This window comes from Accipiter gentilis, chromosome 7 (genome assembly GCF_929443795.1).
Source record: "Accipiter gentilis chromosome 7, bAccGen1.1, whole genome shotgun sequence".
NCBI lineage: Eukaryota > Metazoa > Chordata > Aves > Accipitriformes > Accipitridae > Astur > Astur gentilis.
The window spans coordinates 34,082,768-34,094,279 of record NC_064886.1 but is presented as its reverse complement, the minus strand read 5'-3'; the positions used below and the strand labels follow the sequence as shown (position 1 = coordinate 34,094,279).

Genomic DNA, 11,512 nt, shown 5'->3' with positions numbered 1-11,512 from the left:
GTGAGAAGGGCAGCTCCCCTTAACAATCCGCACACGCGTTACTGCGCCCTGATGCTCGGAGCAGGTTACAGCTCTTGCTTCTTCGTGGGGTAGAATGGGAAAATGCGGCTGCTTTTCCCTAAATTTGATCCCCGTGCCACCTGGACAGTGTCGGTTCCTCTCTAAGTGCTGGGACTTGCTTCAGTTACCTCAGTGCCACATTTCCCCTCTCCCGTGCTGAGCGAGCCAGCGGAGCGAGCAGCAGCAGGCGCGGCATCGCTGGGAGCAGGAGGAGCGCGGTGCTTTCCCTGTCCTGCAGGATTCGCTTTGGCTGCTCTGTATCTTTAAGGGGCTGACCCCATCCCACGGTGAGCCGTTATAAAGGCAGGTAAGCAGCCGTGCCCCCATCAAAGAGCTGAGAGCAAAGCGGGGTGCAGCTCCCCTATAATGACTGGCCACCACGGTTGGGGATATGGGCAGGATGACGGTAGGTTATAGCATTTCTGCGCTGCATCTCTCTATCTTCCCCCACTCGTTTTCTTTCTAGAACTGTTGCCTGAGCCCTGCAGAGCTGCCTGCATTTCAATGTCTGCAAGCATCGGTCATATACAGCAGGCAATTAATTACCTTATTGATAATAAATAGCACCCAGAAAGTGGCACCAAAAGATGCACAAACTTAAGCCTGCTGCCTTTCCTTGTTGCAATCAATGCTCCTAAAAGGAGGGAAGCAGTACTGAGTGGGGTGGTTTTTTTCAGGCTGCAGATATTACAGATGGGTCCTTTTCCCAAAAGCTGTTATGAAAAGGATTAACCGTGTCTGTCTCTCCAAAAGCAAATTCTTTTAAGTAAAGAAGATTTAGTAGAGCAGTAATAGATCTTCTGATCCTGTGCGGCTGTTGAAATGTGATATCTAGGCTTCCACAGAAGTGAATAAAATACGGTCTATGTTATATATTTCTAGAACATCAATAAATTGTACAGATCAGTATCAGAAATCTCTTATAGAACAATTTATGCTTTATGATTTGACAGTTTTTAATTTAGTCATCCTCCTTTGCTTCCCACCTCCAAGAATGTGTGTCACAGAGTGAGAGGATATGTGAAGCTACTGAAAGATTCCTATAATAGCGTATTATAGCACCTGTATCCTTTACAGAGAAAGATGGATGAGTGACTGCTGTTGTCCAATACGACAGTCTTTTGCATAACTTTCAGGAGTCTCCCTCTTCTGACAGCAACTATTTTACCTGCTGAGTGTCCAACAAGAGTCTTTCGCATAACCTTCAGGAGCCAGTCTCTCTCTCTTAACAGCAATTATTTTAGTTTCTGTGAGTCCCAAAGCAAGTCTGAATTCTAAGTGAAGCTGGTTAGTGCTAGTAGGTAGTGCTATGTGTTTGGGCGTATTAGTAGTAATAAAGCCATGCATATTCTTATGAAGCTTATAAGAGACAAATTATATTGCCTAGGCTTGTGTAACAGCATTTAAATACTAAATCTGCTTTATAGGCAGGCTGAGAAAAGATATTCTGTAAGATCGGCTTTTCAGAAAATGCCAGAGACAAATGAGTATAATGGATCAGTGGTTTTGTTACATAAACTCAAGGAGGGTAACTACCTGTGCTTGATTAAAACAGTTTCCACTTGTGAAAGTATGTGAGAATGCCACAATTAAAAATGTGCCTCTTGAGAATCTTAAAATAAAATTGTTACTGTTAATACTTTAGGAACATAAGCAGTAGAAGAATTTAATTACTTCTTGCACTACCATACCAAAGTAGAAAAAGAAGTTGCAAGAATAAGCATTTCTTTGATACAGATAAGGTTTTGTTATCTCAAACGGGATAAGAATGTTCCAGCTCTGGCAGTAGAGAGCTGTGTTATTAAATTGGTGTTTCTCCCCACTCTACTGGGGTCAGGAAGTCCAAAAATGTTAATTATCACAATGTACACTTCACTCAGGGTAGAGAGATACCATAATGGGCATGAGTGAAGAATGAAGCTGCCTCAAAGATTTACTGCAGTCATAAAATGGTTTTAAAAATAACTGCATAGTCAGTAGCTAAGAGATTGAGTCATCTGCATCTAATTTGAATCACTGGAGCTTTTACACTATCTTTCCCAGGAAGAATTAAATGCTGTTTCTTTGGGGGAGTGTATGTGCGCATGCAAGTGTGTTTACATCTGCACCCACCTTGGAAGGTTTTCAGATACCTTAGCAATGTAACTACAAACTCGGCAGAAAATTAGTAGCACAAGTAACTGAAGATACAGCAGTCTGTTGATGTGCTGTGATTTCCTCAGTGTGTTTTGTTCAAGATATTTGAATCCCTCACCTTGTTGCAGCCTCTTTGGACTAATAAAAACACACCAGCTTAGAACTTAAGTGGACTTCTCAAATACCAAACTTTCGAGTCACTCCTGCTCAGCAAGCTTTACTTCAAGTCTCATGAAAACCTGCAATGATTATCTTGTGTTTAGTAGGAACAAAATAATGGTGCTTTCCTTTCTTTCCTTTTGAAGGACCTTCAGAGTGGCACAAATCTTATCCTATTGCCCAAGGGAACCGCCAGTCACCTATTGATATAGTTTCTGCAAGAGCAGTTTATGACCCTAATCTGAAGCCACTTATTATCTCCTATGAATCATGTACATCTCTCAACATCTCCAACAATGGCCATTCAGTTATGGTTGAGTTTGAAGATACTGATGACAAGACAGGTGAGACTAACACACAGCCAACTAATGTGGAATACCATTTTGTGACTTAGTGAGGGGAAACAATTAAGTACATCCTGTATAGTATACGTTGTATGATGTATAATTTCAGTTCAGAACAAGACATATGACCAGAGCCCTTTATATTTTGTGTTCTTGAGCCTCACATTTCTTGTCACTTGAGTCTCTCTAGCAATGCCATATTGCACAGCAGAATAGTGTTTCTGCATTAGGAAAAGCTCTTGCATCACAAAAATCAGAAGTTTGTTTGCAGTGCTTCTCTTTTAAATCGGGGTTGTCAGTTTGCTAGACAGGGAATCCATGCATCTCTCCCACACTTTTAGACCACATCCAGCATGTAGAGTAGGTATGTACAGTCCTCACTGCCCTGTTGCCATGATCATCCAAACCAAAGATGCTAACGCACATGCCAGGTCTGTTTGCCTCACTGCCCAGTGTCCATCCACAGGGGTAAGGAAGAGAAGAGGATTACCAGAGATCAGGTCATACAGCCTAGCCATAATCATACAACTCGGTATGTTGACTATCTGGACCGGTCACTGTTACCTTGCATTTTTTTCTTTCCTCCCTGCCTCATAGCAGTTCAGTTTCTACAGAAATTATAGAATTCTGAGTTGGTAGCAGCTTGTGGATGTTGGACTATCTGCAGTTGTATATTATTCTTGTCTCAGCTCTTGGCAGAGAATATACATGCTTTAAGTGATTGATTACTGCTGCTAATTCTACTTCCATGGTAGACCTTGCTTTTACATCTGGGGAGTAGGGGAAGAGCATTCAAATGGAGATGATAAAGTAGCTGGGAAATCGAAAGAGTGCATTTAAAACAAACAAACCAACCCCACAAACAACTGAACAATTTTTAAACCTCTGAGCTGATTTTTGTCTTCCATTTGGGTGTGTTTATTGATTCTCGCTACATAGGGTACCCTAGATACTCAAAACAAGTTACTTTTTCTGTGAAGTGACTTGTCTGTGCTTGTAACACTTTGAAATAAGGGCTGGGGGTTAAGATTCCAGCCATTTTGTTTAAAAATTTCTCTTCTGGAATGAATCTAAGAAACTGCCCAATTGAAGGGTCATGTTTTTGAGCATCTTTACTGAATCTGAAGACCAGATGTGCGCTTTCCAAAATCTTACTACACAGATCCTTTAAGCATGTTACCCTACAAAGAGAATTTGTAAAATATATCTGGAAGTGTTATCTCAGCTTGCCAACTACTTTCATGCAATTCTAAGCTGAACTATATCTACATAACAGTGAACTTTAACCAGCTTTAGAAGTTTAAGAACATCATCTATTACTCTGCATTTAGAGATACAGACTCGGAGCACACGCAGGAATTAGGACCTCTGCCCTTTCTACACTAAGCAAACGCCTTGTTTTAATAATGCTTTCAAGGAAGACTGCTAGGAGTGGAAAACGTGGTTTAAAGTGTTTTTAGTGTGTTGAAATAGATCTAGTGACTCACAGCTCTGCATAAATGGCACAACAGAATTTTGACAGTAACCCATCATAGCTAGATTACTTAAAAATAATATTTGAGACAGGTGATGCATTCCATTGCTAAGTTCAGAAAAACATACTAGGAGATACTTATATTCTTAATACTAAAACCTTTGCTTTGGCAAGGCCAGTTTCCTGCATAAAAGCCAGCTGGAGCTATGCACATGTGGTAGCACTGTGTAAGCCCCAGCTTTAATTTTTTAAATAAAATTATATGGATTACACTGAGGATAAGTACTTTACAGATACTAAATGTAATTTTAAGTTTCTGTATATAAGACTGATCAGGTTTTCTTGTCTGTTGGGCAAAATTTATTTGATTTAGTGCCATATAAAGTTACAGGAGGATTACTGATGCTGTTGATAAAGTATCTTCTATACATGGCATCTTAAATATTCATCTGTTCTTAAGTGTTATTTCTAAATGATGCGTGAAGTTTCTCTGTAGCATTTCCTCATCTTTATAAGGTGATTTGAGATTCTGAATGGTGTCATGTAAAGTACAAGCTATTATATTACCTCTTTTATGGGATCAGGTATTTAAAGGAAACAGAGTATAGGTAAACTCCACTAGAAGTAAAGGCACTCTAAAGAGGAAATTACCTTGATTATCAGGTACACAGTTCAGCTATCTACACTCTTGCACAAAATCTCAAGTAGCACTGTCAAAAATATTTTAGGTACATGAGTTTCAAATTGTGATTTATTTTTTAATATACAACTTGGATTTTTTGTGTTTTACAGGAAAAGCATAACCATAATAATGGCTACCATATCTTCATATGTCAAATATAGTCTTTCAAAAAAGCTTCAGAATTCTGTACAAGTAGCTACTCAATGTTTTTAATTTAAATTTTTACATGCATTCAGGTGCTTTCCATTACAAAATCAACCCTTCTAAATGTCTGGATGATGCATATCTTTCATATTGGCAACTGGGGATGCTGCTGGCTTTTTTCCACTGTTGTGCCACAAGTGGTTAGTTTTTACTCACAGGAAGGTAAAAAGCCACAATGCTTAAGATTTTTCTTTTTTTTTTTTTTTTTTTTTTTCTTCTCCTGCCTAGCAATCAGTGGTGGTCCCTTTGAGAATCCATTTCGACTAAAGCAGTTTCACTTTCACTGGGGGACAAAGCACAGCCAGGGATCGGAGCATACAATAGATGGCAAACCTTTTCCCTGTGAGGTAACAATGTGTTTTTACAGATGGGATTAATTCATGCAAAAGCTGTTGACAAATGACTTTGCAGTGGGGACTGGATGTCCCTTAGGATTCTGATTGCTTATTCACCATGGTTAGGTCAGCACAGACTTCAATGAGAATTAAATGACCATGCTGGTGCTATCCATAGCTTAGAAATGGCTTCATCTGGGGACTCTTGAGAAAGTTCTGCAAAGCTAGGACAAGGCCCAGGCCTTTCCCAGCACATTCTATCCCAAATACTACATTAGCTTAGCATCCTGGAATCTACCAATGAGTACTAGACCATAGTGCTTCATGGGATGAAGGCCTGTACCAGGGAAGTTAGGTCACAGGTTAATGCCTGATTTGTTTCAAATTAAGGCTGTGTGGTGGGTTGACCCTGGCTGGATGCCAAGTGCCCACCAAAGCTGCTCTATCACTCCCCCTCCTCAATTGGACAGGGGAGAGAAAATATAATGAAAGGTTCATGGGTTGAAATAAGGACAGGGAAGAGATCACTTGCCAATTACTGTCACAGGCAAAATAGGTGTGACTTGGGGAAAATGAATTTAATTTATTACCAATCAAATTGGAGTAGGATAATGAGAAATAAAACCAAATCTTAAAAAAAAAAAAAACACCTTCCCCCCCACCCCTCCCTTCTTCCCAGGCTGATCTCCACTCCTGATTTTTTTCTACCTCCTCCACAGCAGTGGGGCAGGGGGTTGGGGAATGGGGGTTGGGGTCAATTCATCACACATTGTCTCTTCTGCTCCTTCCTCCTCAGGGGGAGGATTCCTCACACTCTTCCCTGCTCCACCATGGGGTCCCTCCCATAGGAGACAGTTCTCCACAAACTTATCTAATATGAGTCCTTCCCACAGGCTGTAGTTCTTCACAAACTGCGCCAGTGTGGGTCCCTTCCATGGGGTGCAGTCCTTCAGGCACAGACTTCTCCAGTGTGGGTCCCCTGCAGGGTCACAGCCTTCTTTTGGGACCCCCCTGCTCTGGCATGGGGTCCTCCCCAGGCTGCAGGTGGATATCTGCTCCACCATGGACCTCCCTGGACTGCAGGGGGACAGCCTGCCTCACCATGGTCTCCCACGGGCTGCAGGGGAATCTGCTCCGGCGCCTGGAGCATCTCCTCTCCCTCCTTCACTTTGGTGTCTGCGGAGTTGTTTCTCTCACATTCTTACTCCTTTCTCTGGCTGCAGTTGTGCAGTTGTCCCCCCGCTTCTTAAATACGTTATCATGCTACCACCACCCCTGATGGGCTCAGCCTTGGCCAGTGGTGGGTCTGTCTTGGAGCCAGCTGGCATTGGCTCTGCTGGATGTAGGAGAAGCCTCTAGCGCCTTCTCACAGAAGACACCCCTGTAGCCCCCCTGCTACCAAAACCTTGCCGTGCAAACCCAATACAGGCTGATATATAGATAAACTTTTTTTAGTGTCTACCCATGCTTATGGGCTGGTCCAAAGGACTGAACTTCTCATCTTTCCTAAGATGCCTTTGAAGCAAAATGTACATGCTGTTTTGAACAACTGTTAGTGCCTGTTAACATGAGACAACCTATGTTCACAGCTTCTATCACTAATTTGTTTAATTCTTATTTGTTGTTTTTCTTTAAAGCTCCACTTAGTTCACTGGAATGCCAGAAAATATGCAACATTTGGAGAAGCAGCAGCAGCTCCAGATGGCTTGGCAGTAGTTGGTGTTTTCTTGGAGGTAAAAATCACAAAAATAGCATGTTTACATGATGAAAAGCATTATGCTGTCAAGTGTTTTAGAACTAAGCCACATATTTAAGAAGTGCTTAAGGAAAACAGATGACTTACTGGAAGCAGTAACTCATTGCAAATTGCTGTTAAATTTAAGTAGGAATGTTGAGATTCAGATAAGAAAACACCTATTCAAATCATAATTACAGTTGTTTTTATTTAACCTGTCTATTCTATTATTTTAGATTGGGAAAGAGCATGTCAATATGAACAGACTCACTGATGCTTTGTACATGGTAAAATTTAAAGTAAGTTTTAAGCTCTTTAAATTTAATTGTTTATGGCATATCCTTTAAAAGTCAAGTTCATATATGTGTTTGAGACAAAAATGGAAAATTACCCACCACAAATCCTCCCATCATTAGAACATCACTGTAGTTGTATTCTCCTCTTCCCCTCCAAAGTTCATTTTATTTGCCTGATCTCTGGTGCCTCCCAAGGTTATGCTGACCCTGCTGGTCATTCTGAGGTTCTACCTTTCCCAGAGTATCTAAAATCAAAAGCCTCATGACCCTTCAGGTTCAGCTCTTACACTCAGCAAAATAATCCTTTTCTATTGAGCCTAGCCTGAACAAGTCAAAGCTGGCTGTCTATCTTCTGCTGGAAAGCTCTGTCAGAGGACAATCTTAATGAGGTCCTGAGCTAGTCTATTCTTACAGTGGTACCTGAAGGTGGTCTTTAACCAGTTGTATCTCAGAGCTTTGCTGAAGATTGATACCTACTGCACTTTCTCAAGTGCAGACTGATCAGACAACTACAAATGTTATCCTTCCTGGATTTACATGAGGTTAATGCATTCTATAACAAGCATAAGTTCTAATATGTAAAATAAACTATATCTAATACTTCAGTGGGCATATTACTTCTTGCTCCTCTGTACATGCTTGTGGAAGAAGGGAAATTAAGGCAGTTACATAGCAACATGTAGGCTGAAGATACACTGATACTTTGATGTTTAAGTGATTTCTTCTGCTTGCAGAAAAGAAATAGTTATCCCTCAGTTGTAGTGGTGGAAGGTCTGCAGGTTTGGGGGGTAAGCACTGGCAATAAGCTGCTCATTCTGTTCCTTATGTGCAATTTTACAGACAGTTGGACAAGTGCTTTCTGAGTGACTAAGTACCTTTCAGATACTCCTACAGGCTGAAAAATACTGCCCTAGACTGTGCTACTACGTTAGGTAGCACCTCCTTCTATTTCTACTGGTCTTTTTGTTGATCTACCTTCCTCTAATTTTAGACTTGAACATTTGATATTTTTTTTAAAGCCAATATTTTTCCTAGCAGACAATGACAGTTTGAGGCCAAGTTTTCCATAGTTTCAAATTTTCTACTCAAATAGAATAGCATAGCATAGAAAATAGCAAGTAATGAGACAAGGAATTTTCCCATGATACTACTCATAGCCCATACTGAACACTATATACAGAATACACTTCCTGCATTATTTTTAGACCTTTTGTGACAAGAGCTGAACTTTGGTAGAGGCAATGGGGCAAGAACTCAAAGTCCAGTAAGCCAGCAGCAGGCATCACACTTGCCATGTTACTCTCAGATAACAGTTTTTATAAGGCAGCCAAGCTTTTATTGACTTTTCCTTTCCCCTACTTCTTAATATTACATTAGCATTTTTTTCTCTTTCAAAGAGTTCTTTAGCCTGCACTTAAAAGAAAAAAGATAAATTTCAAGTATTGATTTTTTATTTTTTTTTTCCTCCCCAGGGAACAAAAGCTCAATTTAGAAGCTTCAACCCCAAATGTCTCCTGCCTTTGAGTCTAGATTATTGGACATACCTTGGTTCTTTGACAACACCTCCCCTTAATGAGAGTGTAACATGGATAGTGCTGAAAGAACCCATCAGAATTTCTGAGAAACAGGTAAAGTTTTGATAACTCACAGTTCTTGTAGGATTCAACACTGGATAAACAGGCAGTGACTGTTTTGATTTGCAATGAGGCTAAGTTAAGACAATTAGCCTGTGAATAATCAGCCTGTTGAATAATCAGGGCTTCTGTTTTTTCTGTTAATACTCTCTAGGATCTTTCTTTGAAACTGTTCTATTAACAGATTAAAATGTACTGAATACTTTCCTTTGGTCCTTTTCTAAAAAACATTGTTTGTCCTGTTAAGCAGTAAATTATTTCACCTGAATTTACAGCTGGAGAAATTCCGCATGCTGCTCTTCACCAGTGAGGAAGACCAGAGGATCCAAATGGTGAATAATTTTCGCCCACCTCAGCCTCTTAAGGGGAGAGTAGTTCGAGCTTCCTTCAAGGCCTGAAGAAAACTGATAATGGCCCTGAGATATCCAAGAGCTTCCACATCTGAGATACTACAGACAGAAACTCTGGTCTTCAGATTGTTCATGGAACACGCAAGATAGCCATTTCCATGAATGCTCTACTTGGAGGGGGACAATCTTTTGATTTTATATTTTGTCTGAATTGCTTATTCTTTTGAGAAATGGGATCTTTTTAACTAGTACTTTTTAATATAAGGGATAGTCAAGTAAACTAGAATGTTCTCCAAGACCTGAAACTCTAAAAACTAAGATGAAATTAAAATCCCGCCTAATATAATACAGGAAATTATGTAGTGATCTACTAGCACTGGTGGCCACAACTTCTAATTGTCTCATTTAATACATGATGAAACAGTAGTCAAGAATTTTGGACAAATTGGACTTAAGTTTTTGTTACCGGTCTCCTGTTAGTATTTGCTGAGCTCGGTCTGATTTAAAGACTTGCTTTCACTGTATTCTTGCTGTCTGACAGTGCACATGAGTAGCACTAGAAAAAAAGTTCTTTACTCACCTCAAGTAGGCACTACATATATATATTTTAAAGTTACTGTTCTAAGATGCTATTTTATATAACTAATTTAAAATAACAATGTAAATGCTGTGTTTAAAAGCAGGCCATTTTATTGCACCGTGTTGTTCAGACGTTTGTTCGTTTAGCCCATGCAGCATACATAACTATAATGCCCTTGACAATTTTCTTGAAAAGAACATCTATAACAATTCAGGTATGTGTTTTGTGGTTCTTAATTATTCAAATTCTACCTCAGTGAAGTGGTTTGCTCTGCAATACGACCTCTGTCATTGTCTGCCCTAAAGAAAGTAGATATTTTCTTTACTTTAGGGACTTAACATGGGTAGACCTTGACTGCACTGCATGTGCGTTGTTGCACAAATCATCCCCTCACTATGACAGTCTCTCAGGGATTCTCCCTGCAGATCATCAGTCCTGAGTCACTTTACAACTTGAAAAGAAAGTTGCTTTAGAAAAGCCATGTGTTAGTGTTACTGCTTCTGCAGCTTAGTGGCAAAATTCAGACTTGTGTATCCGGTACTAAATACAGTGATGTTATCTGTCACTACCCGGGGAGGGGGGGCGGGGAGTGGTGGCGAACAGCAGCTATTATGGGCTGCTCTCCTTTTTCATGAGGGGAGAAAGACACTAAACGTGAAGCACAGTACAAGGAATGGAAGACTAGAATTCTAGACCTAATTCTTCTAAGTTTTTCTGGTACACTGACTTAAAGTTTTCTGTTCCTCAGTTTCATCTTCTATAAAATGAGGGTAACACTGACCTACCTCACAGGGATGTTGTGAGGGCTAATTCAACATTGTTTTAAATGTGAGATTCTTGTATAGCAGATGCTAAAGGAAAGAGAAAATTATTACTAAATGCAGTGTTTTTAGCTATTATGAATGTAACTTTGCTAGTAATACAAACTGGTATTGCAGAAAATCTATTTCATGTATCTTAATTTCTTTAGCAAATTAAATAAATGAGACTTTAAAATCAAGTGTGCATCCCTTTGCCTTTTATTTTTGAATAGACCTACCTCTCTCTATTTCCAGCACTGTTTTTCTTGGACTTTCATTAACAGAAATGCTGTTTGATATCTTCAACTTATCTTCAAAACTTTGTCTCGTTTTTTTTTCCCCTGCTACAACCACTCAGTCTAATAAAATAAAAATCTAATTTATCCACAGAATGTGTCCATTCTGTGACCTTGAACACAGTAGTTAAGCTTATTTAAGGGTGGTTTACTCATGAACAACAGAAGGATAATGTTTAGCTTGCAAGGTTATTGTAAAAGCTTAGCTGTCATAAAGAGCTTTAAATGCTGAATCCCCCAAGGTGTTCAGTTTCTGGGAGAAACTAAACTATACCTTACTTCAGAAATAAATTTTATCTTAGCTACAGGGCTTTTCTGAGTTGTTGGATTAAAGAACCTTATATATTTTTACTATAGTGAAACAAAATATAAAAGTAAGCCTTTTATTTTCTTTGTTATTTCTTGAAAACCTGGTCATCCTATAAAA

The 11,512-nt window shown here is 39.7% G+C and overlaps 1 protein-coding gene across 1 annotated transcript; it reads left to right on the top strand.

The window, feature by feature from the left end:
• The first annotated feature begins 409 nt into the window (after window positions 1-409).
• CA7 (carbonic anhydrase 7) lies at window positions 410-10,849 on the top strand. The gene is made up of 7 exons (XM_049806796.1): window positions 410-466; window positions 2,502-2,699; window positions 5,288-5,406; window positions 7,032-7,127; window positions 7,366-7,428; window positions 8,898-9,053; window positions 9,335-10,849. The coding sequence occupies exons 1-7, from the start codon at window positions 427-429 to the stop codon at window positions 9,455-9,457; spliced, it is 795 nt and encodes a 264-aa protein (XP_049662753.1). The 5' UTR covers window positions 410-426; the 3' UTR covers window positions 9,458-10,849.
• Window positions 10,850-11,512: the final 663 nt, after the last annotated feature.